We start from the raw sequence: 18,206 nt of genomic DNA, 5'->3' as shown, positions 1-18,206 counted from the left end.
TTCTCTTAAAATACATCCTATATTTCCTCATAAGACCTATTTTAGGATCAGTCTTTATTCCAGGAACACCCATGGCATCTCATTCATGAGAACATGAATAACTAATGCTATAGGCTATACATCGTGTGTGCCAATGAAACTAGTATAGAGTCATGTGGTCGGCTGCTGTGTGTCTGTTCGTGGTCAGAATGTGGAACAATGGATGTTCATCTATGAATTCATTATCGTAGTCGACCTTACCCTGGGACACTGACTTTTTAGAGACTACTGAATTCATTATCACTGTAAGTGTTTAAGTGTCACATTGTAGGTGTTCAAAGAAAAGCATTATCAGAATGCAGACTTTTCTGGAACGGTAGGAAAGCATTAAACTTTCAAAGTCAACATGAAACGGAAGTTGTGATAGTCTTTTTCTTCCCTATTATTGTGATGTATATATCCGAGTGAGACGAATTCTCAGACAAGAAAAAATGTAGGTGGGACTTGAATTTGTTAATCTGGTAATGATTGGACCATTAGTTTGCTATTGCTGTGATCTCATGTGAGTAACAGATTGTCCCGCGCTAGCGCTAGTAAACAGAGAATCAGAGAAGAGAAGTCTGGAAGCTTGTTTCCACCACGGAATAAAAAAATAATACATTTTGACTTTTTTCTCTCATAATTCTGACTTGATAACCCACAACTGCGAGTTTATATCTCACAATTCTGAGATAAAAGTCAGAATTGCGAGAGAAAGTTGAGAGAAAATTGTAAGCTAAGTGTAAACTCTAGATAAAAAGTAGCAATTTTCCATAGATGTCGCTGCAAGTTGGAAGGGAAGTTATTTTGATTTAATATTACGATGGCACATGAATAAAAAAAATAATGATGATGGATAAATCATTTATAGTAAATATTGCAATATTCCATTAAAAAAAAAAATCCATTTTGATTTTGTGGTGACTATAGAACTGCAGAAAGGTAAGTCTTGGTTAGATGGAAACAGCAAGCCATTTCAAAGCACGTTCATTATTATGAACACCCAAAGGACAGAGGGAGATAAAAAATAAATATGAGTAACTTTTTTTGGCCAGTGAAGATAAACAGGGGCCCCAGGCTTGTGACACTAATTAGAAGGTGACTACGGCAATAAAGGGATTTATCCGTTCAGACGGCGCTCAGAAAAAAAAAAAAAAAAAAACTGAGATAAAATAGCAAAGATTCATAACATTTAATGATAATGTAATTAGAAAAATTGAGGCTCGTTTTACATAATTATCAAAGTAACACTGCAATGAAACTTCATTGAAATCTGTCAAAAATGGAAATTATTGATAAACATGGATTACATGATGGACAGTCACAATAGTGTCCTTATAATCTATTGTTTTGTTTTTTTTATCAAGATCATTCAGAGTGCTGTGTTGGTCACCCATGGGGAGATATTGCAGCTAATGCTTGCAAAATATAAAAAAAATAGGAAAAGCATGTAAAAATTTAAAATCCCGTTAATTGGTTAACTGTCAGATCAGATGATTCCCATATCCAGTAAAAATTATATTTTTAGTAGGAAAATACTGTCACGGGTCAAAAGCTTAATCCAAAAGAAGAGAAGCATGAGGCAGAATAAATGAATAACAAAGACAACACACTTTAAATCAACACAAAGAGCGAAGGCAATGGCATACATAACTAATATACTGTAACTTCAACGAGAGACCATGAACAGAGGAGAACTCAGGGCTTAAATACACAAAGGAAGATCATCAACAGAACAGGGAACAGGTGAGCACTAAACTGAAACCATGACAACTAATGAATGACTCGAACTCAGGTGAAACAGAGACAACGAAATCTAAGGGGCTGTTTACACGACATCGTTTTCAACTAAAAACGTAAAACGTTTTATTGCCTTTCATTTACACGACAACTGCGTTTTGGGTGCCTGAAAAAGCAATCTTTGGAAAACGGGTTTCAAAGTGCAAATTTTTGAAAATGGTCTCCGTGTTAAACAACAACAAAAAAACGAGAAAACGATGACGTCAGGCACAGGTGTATTACGTGTTCAGTCTATAGTATTTCATCTATTGGCCTGGCAGCAGAATACAGCGTTTTTAGTTGTTTTTGCGGATCCGTGTGAATGGGGATCGTTTTGACAATGGTGTTGTATGTACACGGAAAACTCAAAAGAAAAACTTCTCCGTTTTAAGCATTTCGTTGTCATGTAAACGTACCCTTAGACTAGAAACTAATTAAGACAATGTAACAGAACATGACTGACGAATACATGTAATTGTACTGCATTTTTACTGTTTAAAAATATAGAATTTACCACAATTTATCAATCTATATTTTCTATTTTTAACAAGACAATACGTGTATTTTTACAGTAAAACATAGTTCAAAAATATATTTTTGCAAGCACAAAATGTATGAATATATTTTAAACAGTTATGTTTTGATTTCTTATTAGTTATGCAGTATACTTAACTAACAATAACAATACATTTGTTACATACATCCTCATCTTACTCATCTTTGTTAACAATAGCTAATAAAAATACAACTGTTCATTGTTAGTTCACGTTAGCTCAGGTCTATTAAATAATATTAATGGACAGCTTTTGATTTTAATAATGCATTGGTAAATGTTGAAAATAACACTAAGATTAATAAATGCTTTATTGTTAGTTCATGTTATCTAATATTAACTAAAATATATTGCTCATTGTTAGATATTACATTAATGTTAACAAATAAAACCTTATTGTAAAGTGTTACAACTATTATTATTTTGTGGCATGAGTTGTAGTTTTGATGTTTTGTTTTTGTGTGGTTATGTCTCAACTAGGTTGTGTTAAACTCATGAAGATGAAGAACTTTAGTAGAATAGTCTTTAATGACAAAGCTCAGGAGATAATACAGGATACCAAACGGAACAAAACATTACATTGATGAGAACATGGAGCAAACAAAGGAGCTTGATAAGATAATTAACAGGACACAGGTGAATAACATGAATTAAACAAACTGGGGGAAACTAGGTCACAGGAAACACAAAGAAACTAGGCATACATGTAACAAGTTAACGGTGTGCACTGTCTGAACATGTTTAACATTTTTATTTTTTTTATTTAAAGGTCATTAATGATAAACTAAGTAATTTCTCTGACCTTCTATTTACCACCTGTATTATCATGATTATATATTTTGGTATAAACATTTCAGTTAAAGATAGGGTCAATGTTGTTCCGCAAATCTTGGAGCCCGCACCTACAAACTGCAGTCTCAATCTCAACAGAGACGTGCCCAAATTATGAAAGTACAGAGAAGAGTGTAAACAAAATGACTCAATTACAAGAGTGTCTAATTGAATTCCACAGTCAATCAATCAAAAAATGGGCAACGAACATTTGAAAGTAAGAGACAAAAAGAAACAGTGACTGAGACAGAATAAAGATTAAACCACCAAAGGATTGAATTTAAAAGAACATGTTGTTTATCAAAAAAAGAATTTCATAATAATATAATGTATATGCGGCAGTAATAAAAAATGTCCACCAAGAATGAAGACTAACAGTCATTAACAATAACACATCTACCAGCAACAGCAACAAACCACAGTAGGTATCTGCCTCATGACATCTATCCTAACAGAAATAAACAAGAGTTGTAAGGTGAATATTGCACCTGTTATATCTGATTAATCTTATAAACATGCAGTGACAGCATCTGCTCAACAATCTAGAACATTTATTCCAGTCAAAGCAGGAAAAGCACCTCATTCATATGAGAAACACCTTGCTCTAATAGGAATATCACTCAGCGTGAAATAGGCATCTGTGTTTGTGCGGACTGATTGTTATGCCAGCTGGGGACAAAAGTGGGGAAAGACAAAGGAAACAAATCTTTAAATTAATACTGAGCATTTCACCTTGCAGGTTTTCTCCTTTACAAAGCATGTGAGGAATCAATTTACTCAGTCATTCCACCTTGTTTGTTTTATCCTTGCTGTATTAGTGTTGTTAAGCATGAGAACTCTCTGACTGCACAATGAAATGAATTACTTCCCTTCACAGAATCCTGAGGGACCAATAGTCCAATAATGCTTTTATTGGTTTCTTGATATTTTATATAACAGGGTTTAATTATATATTTGAAAATCAGAAAATGTGATAGATGACTATCCAAATACACATCAACTACGCTTACCCTTGTGAAAAAGAAATATGCTTTAGCATACTTTTAAAAAGAGTACTTAATACTGAAATTATATACTTAAAAGAATATCCTTAAGTGCAAACTATAGGTAAAGTTCTCCTTCGTCAGCTCACTACTACGTAAGTCAGAAGTGATTCTGACGAATGGGGATCGCTTGTTTATCTACTTCGAGTGAAACTAAACGAGCCAATGCACATTGGCATGCGATAATTGCACCAGCTGCTGTGCATCGCGGCGCGAGCATATGAGCAGCAAGTGCGTCGCATCTTTGTCTTTCGCTTCGGAGCCAGATAGTGCATGCTGTTCCTGTTCTCTCAAGCATCTGTTAGAATGTTGCTGTTCGAGTCTCAAAAAAATTCCCAAAAGAGCTTACACAATCTGACCCTGCGTCTTTTTCAAGATGTCATTCAGATCGTGTGTTTCTGGATGTGGCCAATGTTTGACTCCGGCTGATGGGCATGATCGCTGTATCACGTGCTTGGGCTATAGGCACACTGAAATGATGCTCATGGATGACTCATGTTCCCACTGCGGGAACATAACCATTGCGGTGTTATGGTCGAGACAGAGATGGAGCCCCTTCGCTTATTCCCCTATCTAATGCTTCTTCTGCCCAGCAGAAGAGGCCTACTTCGGTTAATAGCCTTGGTGATCTGAGCCTTAATAGCCTTGGTCTTCTCGGGCCCCTGACTCCTCTATAACGCTACCCCAGTCATCATATAATGGCCCCAGTAGTTTCTTTTGGAGCTCCACCGGATGATCAAATGTCGGTCGCTGCATCGGAGGGTGAGCTAATGTTCTCTGGGGATGAAGACTCGGCTGCGCTGCCTCCTTCGGGTGCACCAACGTTGTCTGAGTCAGACCCAGAACTCAAGGCTATGCTTTCCCGGGCCGCCGCAAGTGTCGGGCTTGAGTGGAACCCTCTACGGTGTCCCGTACCATCGCGGCTGGAGATTGGTATCTCGGGGCGGCCCATGCTGGTTCTCAGCGCCCCGCCCCAGTGCCTTTCTTTCCGGAAGTGTATGGAGAGGTTAGCAGAGCATAGACGGCACCTTTTTCTGCCCGAAACCGTTCTGGTGCCTCTCCCTCCCTCACTACCCTCGACAGCGGAGCAGCTAAGGGTTACATGGAGATCCCCCCGGTGGAGCGCTCTGTGGCGATGCAGCTATGTCCCAAGACCTCTACCTCCTGGCGGGGAAATCTGCACCTCCCCTCCTGGGCCCCTACTCTCACGGACAAGGCTTACTCAGCCTGTGGAGAAGCTGCCTCCGCCCTGCATGCCATGGCGCTCCTGCAGGTCTACCAGACCAAGGCGCTCAAGGAATTGTACAAGGGTAGACCCGAGCCAGGGGTTATGCAGGAACTGCATACAGCAAAGGACATGTCCACGTCAGAGGTCAAGGGCAGTCCTGCCACTCCTTTCCCCCTCTTCCGTCGCCAGCGGGCAGCAGCGTGCGACTCAAGGACACTACCAAGCCTTCCCACGCACCCTCTGCCCCACCTTGGAACCAGGTAAGTGTGGCACAACACATTCAGACTCCGCTTCGGGCCGCCTCAGTGCCGAGTCCCTGAGTTCCACCTCGCTGCCCCACCCTGGGTATGTCTGTGGTCCCATTTGCACGGTGTCTGAGAGCCTGGCGCTTCCCAGTCCATCTCACTGGCTCATCCGTACCATCAGACTCGGCTATGCGAAGGCCTATACCACTCCTCCCAAGTTCATGTCATGTCTCATGTCTTGCGGGCAGAGATCGATGTCCTACTGGCGAAGGACGCGATTGAGCCGGTTCCTCCAGCCATTATAAAGACAGGGTTCTACAGCCCCTACTTCATCGTACCCAAGAAAGGCAGTGGGTTACGGCCGATCTTGGACTTGCAAACCTTGAATCGGGCCCTGCACAAGCTCCTGTTCAAGATGCTCACGCAGAAACACATTTTCGAATGCATCCATCCCCAAGATTGGTTTGCAGCAATCGACCTGAAGGATGCGTACTTTCATGTCTCAATTCTTTCTCGAAACAGACAGTTCCTGCGGTTTGCGTTTGAGGGACGGGCATATCAGTATGCATTTATGCAAGTATGCATTTCCCCCAGTGAGCCTTCTCGCACAGACACTGTGCAAAGTCAGGGAGGACGAGGAACAGGTCTTGTTAGTTGCGCCGTATTGGCTCAACCGGACCTGGTTCCCAGAACTCATGCTCCTCATGACAGCACCTCCTTGGCCCATTCCTCTGAGGAAGGACCTGCTTTCTCAGAGACGGGGGACTCTATGGCACCCGCGTCCAGACCTCTGTAAACTTCATGTCTGGTCCCTGGACGGGACGCGGAGGTTCTAGATGACCTACCCCAAACGCTGGTAGACACCATCACTTCTGCTAGAGCCCCCTTAACGAGGTGCCTCTATGCTCTGAAGTGGAACCTGTTCGTCGAATGGTGTTCTTCCCACTGGGATGACCCCCGAAGATCAGAGTCGTGCTTTCTTTCCTGCAAGATGGGTTGGAGCAAAGGCTGTCTCCCTCCACCCTCAAAGTGTATGTTGCCACTATCACCGCACATCATGATGCAGTTGAAGGTAAGTCGTTGGGAAAGCATGACTTGATCGTCAGGTTCCTGAGGGGAGCGAGGAGACTAAATCCGCCTAAATTGCGAGCACACTCAAGTAGAAGTGTTGCTTCCTCCTGGGCACTGGCTCAAGGCGCCTAACTGACAAATATATGTAGAGCTGCGGGCTGGGTGACACCTAACACGTTCGCTAGATTCTATAGCCTACGTGTAGAGCCGGTATCTTCCCGTATATTCGCCCCCAGTGGCCAGTAGCACGAAGGACCCGTTCTTAGTGTCATCTTGCAACGCCACTCCCGCCCCCATGGGCCGGGTACGTGCGTCTATTTGCTCCAGTAATGTTCCCTAGAAATTGCTAACCCTGTGAATTCCTCCGTCACCCCTGTGGCAGTCAGATGTTGCGGAGCGACTGACGCCAGGCCTACACTTATATGCATTCTGGAACCTGTGTTGGGCTTAGAGGTCTGCAAGCCCGTCGGAACCCGACGGGGCCCGACACACTAAGCCCATTCGGGCCGGGCTCGGGCCATTTTTTTTTTTACAGATCGGGCTCGGGTCGGACTCGGGCTTATTTAGCTTCTCTCCTTTCATTGTGCCCATATACGTGCAGAGCACACGTCACATAATGTGTGTGAAATATTGTTGTATTTATTATTTTATAAATATTATACATCGCCTAAGCAACACAAATGCAATACGCAAATTGTCACAAATATGCACGCGTCACTCATCATGCATTAACAGGTGACAGTTGACCATGCAGAGGATCAGGGAGAAGTTGGATTTTTTATTTTATTTTTTATTAATATTATTTAACAGTTGGCGAAAAGTTCTTCATTTTTGAACATTGTTCTTTAGTTACTTAAAAGCAAAGAAAGGTAGGCCGTTTATTTACTTATTTTTGCGGTTGGATCCTGTAGCACTATATTCTCTACTGCATGCTTATGCTTCTCTCTAATGGACAGTCTGTTCAATATTTGTGGGCATGATTGGTGATGTTTCAGGCCAATAATAAAAGTTTAGCTTTTAGTAGCGTGTGATGTGCCGTGCGTGAAGCAGAGACAGCGCGCATCAAAGAGCGCGCGTCAAAGAGCGCGCGTCAGAGAGATCTTAAAGTGATACGTCTCGGGTCGGGTCGGGTTCGGGCTGAAAAAATTGCAGCCGTTGTCGGGCTGGGGCCGGGTAGGGCTTGAACACCACGGGCCAGGGCCGGGTTAGGGCTGGAGTTTTTGGCCCGTGCAGGGCTCTAGTTGGGCTGGGTGTCCATATGTAGTAGTCCCTGCGGCGACCCCTCCACGGCCTGCTCCACTGCGGACGAGCCCGTGTCTGTCTCTGCTGGTGTTCTTTCTCCCTTATAACTAGACTGGAACCACCCCAGAGACTGCCATATGTCATACTATCCTGCTTGGCTAGTCCGTGTAACTGTCACAGTGCCTCCCTCCGGGGTAGGATGTGGCTTCCACAGCGTTCCCTTCCCCAAGAGCACGCTTTCCCAACATTATCCAATAAGTCACACTGAGTGGGTCTTGCGGATAAGCAGTGACTGACCTTCTCTACTTAGAGCTCCTACTTCTGCCCAACACTGCGGTCAGGCCAGGAGGCTCGAGCAGAGTGCTGGAAGGGCCAGCAGCCGTGGAGTTTTGGTAAATATCCCCATTCGTCAGAATCACTTCTGACTTACGTAGTAGTGAGCTGACAAAGGGGAACGTCTCGGTTACGTATGGTAACCCTCGTTCCCCGTAGTAGTGAGCTGACAAAGGGAAGGTCTCGGTTACGTATGGTAACCCTCGTTCCCCGAGGAGGGAACGGAGACGTAAGTTCCCTCACCACAATTGCTGAGCTTCCGCTGTATGGCCGAGTCACAGGTCTGGCTCCTCAGCAGAAAAACAAGGATGCAATTATCGCATGCCAATGTGCATTGGCTCGTTTAGTTTCACTCGAAGTAGATAGGCTCTCAAGCGATCCCCATTCGTCAGAATCACTTCTGGCTTACGTCTCCATTCCCTCCTCGGGGAACGAGGGTTACCATACAAAACAGAGACATTTTCAAACACTTAGTTGCATGTTGTTTACAATTACATGAAAATGTATTATAGTAAATTTAAATTAAATGGAATGAGCTGAACTTGAGAGTACTCATTTGACCCATATAAGTAGGATGTAAGTACATCTTTATATGAAATTTCATACATCTATTGTGTTAAAATGTCTTAAAAAATACTTTACATATGCTTTAGTATGTTATTAAACACATCAAAATAAGTGCATTTTAAAACATAAAAAGATTATTGAAACATGATGATTTAAATTAAAACTGACATTAAAAATGTAGTCACTGACATTAAAAACTTAAGTGGTCTTTTATTTCATTAATATTATCTCGAAGTAATTTTTTTCTAAACATACATTTAAGATTTGAAGTACACTACAAGTCCATAATAAAATTAAGCACACTTCTGCTTCTTCTTATTCACAAGTCTATTCAGTGTTCATCAACATGACTCGCTGTGTCACGGTAAATAATAGGAGAAATTAGGACAGATATATACATCCATTTGGCATATGACTAATGAAAAAAGATGCGTAAAGTTCATCAAACTTTGAGCTACTTCTTGCTCCTACTGCTAGCAGCTAACAGCTTTTAGCATTTAGAGGCAGCAGTTTATTTTTAACAAGATCCTGGACTATTTTAGTCTTTCCTTAACAGATTGTGTGCTACATATTGTTTTGTAAAGATTATACAATGTTATGCAGATTTTGAGAAGAGTCTTAAAGCTACAGCAGCTAAAAACTCACCATTTATGTATAGAAAGTCCATGAAAAATATTCATTAAAAACTGATTTTTGACTTTAGAAGATCGATAAGCCACGGCTTGACTGGCTTGAAGAATGAACTTTTTTTTTTTTTGCAGTAAGGTGGAGTAGATTGTATATTTTTACTTTTTGGATTTATTATTATTTGTTATATGTTGGATTTATATTTATAAAAAGAGTGACGTTATATTACGACCGTTGTAGTGCCCGTAGAAAATTTTGTGTTCTTAAATATTATGATGTAATTTTCGGATCCCTTGTTACCAATTAATACCACACTTTGTTTTGTACTATTGTATGAAGCTTTGTTTGTTACTTGTTCTGTCTTCATAATTTTTTTTTTTTTTATTTAGTTACCGATACCTTTGTTGAAATTTTTTATTCGCTGTCAGTCATGTTCAGGTTTGGGGAGTAACGGAATACATGTAAAGGCATTACGTATTTAAAATACAAAATATGAGTACCTGCATTCAGTTACAGCTACAATTATTTGTAATCAGATTACAGTTACATTCGAAAAATCACTTCACATCAAAATACATAGTACACAACAGTCTAATGCATTACTAGGAATAATAATTTAAGCTTTGGCGTAGTCTAATATTTTTTAAAAACCTGCATTTGAGCAGTTATGTCACCCCTTCACTGTCCTAACCTGTATTTGGCTGCGCTGACCCTAATCTTACATCACCCTCCATGGAGACACTTGCTGGAGGCCAGCCAGCACATGCATCTTAAATTACAAACAACCTCCAAACGAACCTGAGCATCCACACAGCCTATAGACCGCTGGAGAATGTCTGATAGTAACACATCTCGCATCTAATCACTCTCCCGAACCCTCAGACACGGGGTGCATTAAACTCTGTGATGCTCAATCCTGCCCAAATCTGGGCCACTGGTGTAGCCGACACACACGGACAGCCGTGACAGATTTAAAAATAAAAGATTAAATGTGAGTGGGCTGAAAAACACACAGCAAACATTCCCAAACACAGCCTAAGGAGACACACACACACACACACACACACATGTTAGACTTAATACCCATGAAGCTCAATACAATCAGGGTAGGAAATAAATGTGCTGCTATAAATTTAATAAGGGTTTATAAAATCATGTACACTACCATTCAAAAGTTTGTATTTGAATGAAGTTTCTTATGCTCACTAAGGCTGAGTTTATTTATATATTATATATTAATATTATTGAATTTCATGTTAATATATTTCAAATATATTTCAAAAATCTTCAGTGTCACATGATCCTTCAGAAATCATTCAAATACACTGATTTGCTGCTCAAGAAACATTTATTATTATTATCAATTTTGAAAACGGTAAATATTTTAAAACAGCTTAATATTTTTTGTGGAAACCGCAATAGATTTTTCAGGATTTTTTGATTAATAGAAAGTTCAAAAGAACAGCTTTGATTTGAAATAGAAATCTTTTGTAACATTATAAAGTCTTTTCTTTCACTTTTGATCAATTTAATGCATCCTTGCTTAAAGGGGTGGATGATTATGATTTCTCTTTTTTAACTTTAGTTAGTGTGTAATGTTGCTGTTTGAGCATAAACAACATCTGCAAAGTCACAACGCTCAAAGTTCAAAGCAAAGGGAGATATTTGCTTTTAAAGAAATTGCTTTTTAAGAACTACAACAAACGGCTGGTAGGGACTACACAAGCTTCCTCCCGGGTTAGTGACATCACAAACCCTAAAATTTACATAAACCCCGCCCCCGGGAACATGATTTATAGATTTTCATGACAGAATATGCTAACCAATGACTAGAAGATAACTACACATAAGCAACATACATTCATCAACTAACCATTTAGAAATGTTGTCTATGTGTTGTCACTTCTTCTTGAGTCTCTCAATCTTTGTCTGACTCCAGTTTGAACACAAAAGGCTAAAAGTTTTTGAAATTTTCAGTACATGTATGTGTGAGGTAAAAGGACACAAGCTGTTGAAGCTCCGCCCCCTGTGCCAGGAGCAGCAGCTCATTTGCATTTAACGCGACAGACACAAAAACAATGCATTTTTGCTCACCCTCAAAAAGTGACAATTTTAACATGCTATATAAAAATATCTGTGAGGTATTTTTAGCTAAAACTCCATATACACACTCTGGGGACATCAGAGACTTATTTTACATCTTGTGAAAAGGGCATTATACCACCCCTTTAATAAAAGTATCAATTAATGATACACATATATTATGCATATACATATGACCCCACATTTTTTGAATGGTGGTGTATATTGTCCAAATTCGAGCCTGTAAAGTATTTAGGTGTAAAAACAGAGAATGTGCTGCCTTTTTTTTACAAAAAATTATCCGTCCCAAAAAATAGATGGAAATAAACAGCAAAGTACTTCAGAGATTCAGTCATAGATCAAAAGTGACAATGCGAAACAACATGCCTGAAAGCTTTTAATTGTATTTTTTCCAAATCTAAAGTCTTTTATTGTGAGAGATAAGACATAATTGTCTCTGAATGATGTGCAGAGACTCAAAACAAAAGTATGACGGAGCGAAAATATGCGGAGGTGGGGTGATTGTCTATAAAGATAGAGCGAGAGAAAGACCAAAGCTGTTGAGCCAAAGCGAGATGAAAAATGATCCAAACACGAAAAATGTCTTGGTAAATCGTGATATGACAAAAGACTCTAAAGCTCCATGATGACAATGACATGATATTGGAGAAAGTTAAACCACCACAAATCATAAATCCTGAGTTGCGTGTAGTAGCACTAGAAGGGCAAAAATAGGAAGGATGAGAGAAGATTGAGTTTGTATAGATGAAAGGTCAAAGGAGAAGGGATAGAAAGAGACAGAAAATGAAACAGAAAGAGTCCCAGCATGCTCGGCTAGGTCACAGTGTAGTAACCCGAGTGGGAAAGATTGTGCTGAATCAGATGCCATCGCTGAAGGTGACCCTCCATCTCTCCCTTCTGCACTCTCTCTCCTTTTCCTCCTCTTTCCCACCGCCTCCTCATCCTTCCTTCAATCCCTTGCCCCTCTCTTTCTCCCTCCTCAACCATGTCTTCCATCCCTCGTTCTTCTCCTGCTCACTTGATATGATCCCTGCAGCAGTGCAGCCTACAGCTCAAGGCTGTGTGCGGTTTACTTGTAACAATTTCACAGCGACACGCTTATTCCGTACCTGCTATCAATATCCATATAACGAGGACAGATCCATCACCATTCAGATTTATATTTGTGTTGTTCCAAGCAACAGACATGTCAAGGTCCATTTGGCCTGGATAATGAAGCGAGGGGAACTATGGTCCAGGTATTGACTCTCGGGTTAAATAGTGGGAAGATAAAGAACGATACAATCTAGACTGTGCCACACTTCACTGACCCAGGTTAACATTTAAGTGTTCAAACAGTTTGGTTCATTGATTGGTGTGTTGTGATAGTTCTACTATGCTTTTTGTCCTTAGGGTACGTATACAACAAGAGTGTTCTTAGTATGGAAAAGTTTTTCTTCTGCATTTTTCATGTACAGACGACACCATTGTCAAAACGATCTACGAAAACAACCACAATCAAACACTATATTCTGCATGCCGGGCCAGTAGGTGGCAATGTCACTTTGTAAACAAACACTATGTGCCTATGGACTCAGCCACAATACGCATTCACATGACGTCACCGTTTTCACAAATTCACGTTTTTGTAGTTTACACGGAGATGGCAACGGAATCGTTTTCAAAAACTTGCTCTTTGAAACCGTTTTCAAAAGTGCTTTTGGGTCCCCAAAACGCCAATGATGTGTAAATGAACTACCAAAACACATAAAATGTTGTATGTTTTAAGTTGAAAACAGTGTTGTGCAAATGGCCCCTGAGTCTTGTGCCATTACATTATATGCTTAAAGGGACAGTGTGCTACAAAAATGAATATTTTGTCATCATTATCCCCTTTCCCATAGCAATCCCTGTAAATTACCATGAAATTACCAGAATTACTTTACCGGTAAATACACAAATATGCTGTTCACACAAGTAACTGAGGCTTTTTACTATTAAAAAGAGACCATTCACACATCAGCACCAAAATACCGGTAAATTTTGTGAAGTCTGTCATCGGAAATGATCTTTAAATGCTGTGCCGCTGTCTTCATTGGCCAGCATGAGAAGTGCTTCAGTTTCACTATCTGTTCAATTTGACTTTTTTTTTTTTTTTTTTACATCTTAGTGACAGGCGTAAGGGGATGATCACGTTTTTGCTCATAAAAACACGAGTCGCGCATTACAGTATCCAACTGCTGATCCGCAGCGCTGATGAATGAAAAAAGAGGCAGGGTCAAAAAGATATGTTCAAAAGATGCGAGACGCAGTGCAACGGTCAAAGATGTCCATCTAGGTCTACAGTTTTACAGCTCCAGTTTACAATACATGTGCTACATTCGTAAAAAGGTTTGTTTTCATGTGGGTTTCATATTGGCTTTGAATTGTTGTTGAAATTGTCATGTAGAACAACCAAGTAGGTAAGTTAAAGGCCTACCATATTGTCCTTACACATTGAATACATGTGAATGTAAAAAATATTAATTGTATCAATTTGAATTAAATATTTTTTAATTTTAAAATATATTTTTCAGGGTAAAAGTATTTTTTTATACAAATGCCATGACTTCATAAGACTATGTAAATATGTAAATATAAGTTTTTCAAGAGTTGCACCACATGACATTTCACTAATCTTGTCATAAAAAGTTCATATGATTTCATATTTTAAGAGACTTTACTGACCTTGACATACATTTATGAGTGTCTGAAAGGGTTCTTTCTATAATTTAATTTACTGTTTTATTTATAATTTAATTTTAATTATTTATTTTGTTCATTTTGTTGAGTTTTGTTAATAATAATAAAATGCCAAACGTAGCCCCTGGTCACTGCATGATTTTGTTGTATGGAAAAGACCACCATAAAAACTCTTGAAAATATCTCCATTTCTGTTTCATGAAAACAAGTCATACAACATGAGGGTTAGAAAAATGACGACAGAATTTTTGGATTAACTAGTTTCTAGTGTGACATCAATTCCTTTACGAACGACCTTCACAATTGCTCATAATATGATTGATATTCCATTAGACATCTGAGACTGAATGAGACAGATTAGCAGATTGTCATGGCCATGCAATGCAAACAGTGAGTCAAAGAAGCAGAATTGTCTTGCAGCGCTATCCTATACACTACAGCAAGGGTAAACTGCAGCATCCACACATATCTCTCTCCTTCATCCACGCCTTCAACACATCACCTTGAATATGCATGAAGTGAGGTGTGGAGTGTGCATATAATCACACAATTAACAAGCGCACACAATACATGCGCCGCGCAGAGGATCAGAATCTTCTCATTAACAGACACTCAGCTATCAGATGAACTCAAACCAGGCAACATTCAGACGGCTTCAATAAGATGATTATAAGTAATTGGTTGAAGTTGGATTGATAATTTCGCTGAAATTGAGATGGTGAGGGGGAGGCTGTAGAGTTCGCACACACACGACCATATGTTCTCACACACACACACACACACACACACACACACACACACACACAGTCTGGTGCACTATCTTTGTGAGGACTCTCCATAGACGTAATGGTTTTTATACTGTACAAACTGTATATTCTATCCCCTTACACTGCCCCTATCCCTAAACCTACCCATCACAGGAGACATTCTGCATTTTTACATTTTCAAAAAAACTAATTCTGTATGATTTATAAGCTTTTGTACCCATGGGGACCTCAATTTAGGTCCCCACGGTGACACGAGTCCCCATGAGTCTGTGTGCATTCAGGTTTAAGTCCCCACCGGTGTAGAAAAACATGTCCACACACACACACACAGCCTGGAGTGTGAACTGAGTGTTTCTCAGTGATTCGGGATGGGGAATATTGCAATTGTTGCTTTCTTCAGACTTCTCTCTCTTCCTCCCTGTCTCTTTCTCATATTAATGAATGATTCATAACTGTAGGATAACCTTGACTGCTCCCTGAGCCTACAGCAATGCACTGTTGTGAAGTCTGGGTCACAACATTCATTATTTCAGAACCAGATGAGGACAGGACACACCCAAAAACACCGCAAGAACTCCAGCATCTCTCTGCCTGTTTCTTACACGCATACACTAGTCACATAAATGATTAAAAGTTACATAAACATATTCACACATACATGCTTTCAAGAGTTGATCAAACCTGAAATGCAAAGACAAGCATCGAGGTGATGACATGATGAAAAAATAAAAAAATAAATAAACAAGCTAAATAAATTAATATCTGCCATCTGGCAATATGCATATTATAAATGGTTTCATCTTAATGTGCAGATGAAGGTCTAATAAGTATACTAACAAATAAATTACAAATAATAAATAATAAAATGCATTTATATATATATATATATATATATATATCAATTTCAGTTGAAATTAAATTATGTGTATGATTGAAGTAATGTGTATGTTAAATTGTCATTAATTTGAAACAATAAATAATAATTTATTTATAATACTTTGTATTATTTACAAACAAATAAATCAATAAATTGTATATTAAGTCTGATCATAAGTCAACACTTATCTATTAATACATTTGTATTAACTTCAAAAAGTAATTATTTAAAGATAAAAATAAAATAAAAAAGGAACATTTTGTCAAGTTGAAACTGAATTGACTTGACAGCCTGAAATTTAAAAATAAGCCTTTAGATAGATAGATAGATAGATAGATAGATAGATAGATAGATAGATAGATAGATAGATCTACTAGCATAATCTGTTGACAAGCACAAACTCAACATATCTCTCTGTCTAATGTCTCTCCCACACCCACATTTACAGTCCAAACATTTCTTCAACACGGATATTTAGCAGAAAACACACTCACCTGCACTGCCGCTGACACACACACATTCTCTTCAAACAATTCAACCGTTCAAAAATCATCCGTTTAAACGCGTCTATATACATTGATAAACTAGATTTGACCCCGACGGTCAAAATCCTAAAAATAATTCCTAAATGTTAATTATTCAGAAGGATGCTGCGAGATTTGTAACTTTATACGACTTCTAACCGTCTGTTTTCTACCGAGAACACTGTCTGCACGCAGATGAGACGCGCGCGCCAGACGCGTAGTGGACAGTGTGTGTTCAGCTGGGAACGGGACCAGTGATGATCCGCGAGGAAAAAAACACAGGGTAAAAAAAAAAAAAAAAACGCACATCGGATCGGACAGCACGTTTGCACTTGGTTGTAGACACTCCAAAACAACAGACACTGTCATTGGATTGTGGCTTTTGGGCCAATGATAACTTATGTCCCGAACAAACTGAATAGCTTTTTTTAATTTTCTTGGTATTAGCAGCACCAATAGTGATTTTCATTTTTCACACAGCAACACGCCCACTTAGAATCAATGGCAGAGCCCAAATCTTACCTTCATAGTTATCTTTCTCCTCATCGTGTGTCCCGAGGCGTTTTAATCCGCGTAATTGTTCTGACTTTCTGGATAAATGCGCTGATCGGTTACATTGCAGCGGTTATGCTGAGTCTGGCTCCTCGCATCGCTCAATAAGCAGAACACGGCGACAGTATCGATTAGGAACTGGAGGACAGTGGCACGGATGTCCGTGGAGGCATTGCTGCGGGAAGCGATGCGTGTCACCGGTCCATATCGCATCTAGCGCACGCTTCGATATTCCCAGGCGCAGGCAATAAGGGAAAGAACACTGTAATAAGAGTAAGAAGCGATATTGGAGGCGCTGAGGGGAGGAAAGATAAAAGGGGAAGATCCGCCCCTTGTGTAAACGAACCAGGTAGTTTGCCGGTTTTGTTAAAAGCGTGATAGGTCAAGGGAGGGAATGCGGACAGGTGAAATGTGAGGATTGAGATAATAAGTGAGTTGGGAAAGTGTGGAAGGGCATTTCAATTTTACCACACTCTCCCTGCTAAAAAAAGAAGCAGCAGCTTAAACCAAGGTAAAATGGTTTAATTGCTGGTCTCTGAGATTGCTCAGATTGCTCTGTGTGCTGGTTTCAGATGGACTTTGGAAACTGTCCTTTAGCTTAACCGACATAAACCAGCAAAGACCAGCAAACAATCTTAGGCTGGTTTAAGATTTATTTTTTTATTATTATTTTTTCCAGCAGGGCTCTGCCTGAATAAAGAAAAATAGTCATGGATGGGCATAGTCTATGAGAGTCGAAGATGATTTTTTTTTATTTTTAATTAGGCTACACTTATTAATCACTGATTATGAATCACTGATCATAATCACTTTTATGAACACTTTTACAAACCTACGCCCAGACTTTGCGGGCAAAATATAGGCTAAACAACTAGATTAATTTTTAAGTCATGTAGGCTATATTCATTTTTGTTACAACAATTTCCATACTTAGAAGCAAAAAAAAAAAAAGTATTTTTTTTTTTAGTAACACAATATTGTTTAATAATTTGTACTAAACTATACTTGTCTTATATTTTCACTGCTAATTTAACCCCACTTTCCACTAAATTAGGGGTCATTGCAAGGTGAGTTTAAACAAGGTAGAACTACATTCATTACTAATATAATAATATATTACTAACA

At 39.4% G+C, this 18,206-nt stretch overlaps 1 protein-coding gene across 5 annotated transcripts in view; it reads right to left on the bottom strand.

Moving 5' to 3' along the window:
* magixb (MAGI family member, X-linked b) overlaps positions 1 to 17,426 on the bottom strand; it is a gene marked incomplete at its 5' end in the record, with an annotated part of 84,930 nt that extends 67,504 nt beyond the window's left edge. For 4 of the 5 annotated variants that reach the window (XM_079896774.1, XM_079896775.1, XM_079896778.1 and 1 more), the window contains one exon: positions 16,500 to 16,582. In XM_079896774.1, the coding sequence (XP_079752900.1) occupies positions 16,500 to 16,582 (83 nt within the window). Of the gene's footprint in view, positions 1 to 16,499; positions 16,583 to 17,051 lie in introns of those variants that run through there. The other variant, XM_079896776.1, reaches the window with a different exon arrangement.
* Between the last annotated feature and the right edge of the window lie 780 nt (positions 17,427 to 18,206).

Source organism: Squalius cephalus, assembly GCF_949319135.1.
Source record: "Squalius cephalus genome assembly, chromosome: 16".
NCBI lineage: Eukaryota > Metazoa > Chordata > Actinopteri > Cypriniformes > Leuciscidae > Squalius > Squalius cephalus.
This window is presented reverse-complemented; position numbering and strand designations above follow the sequence as displayed.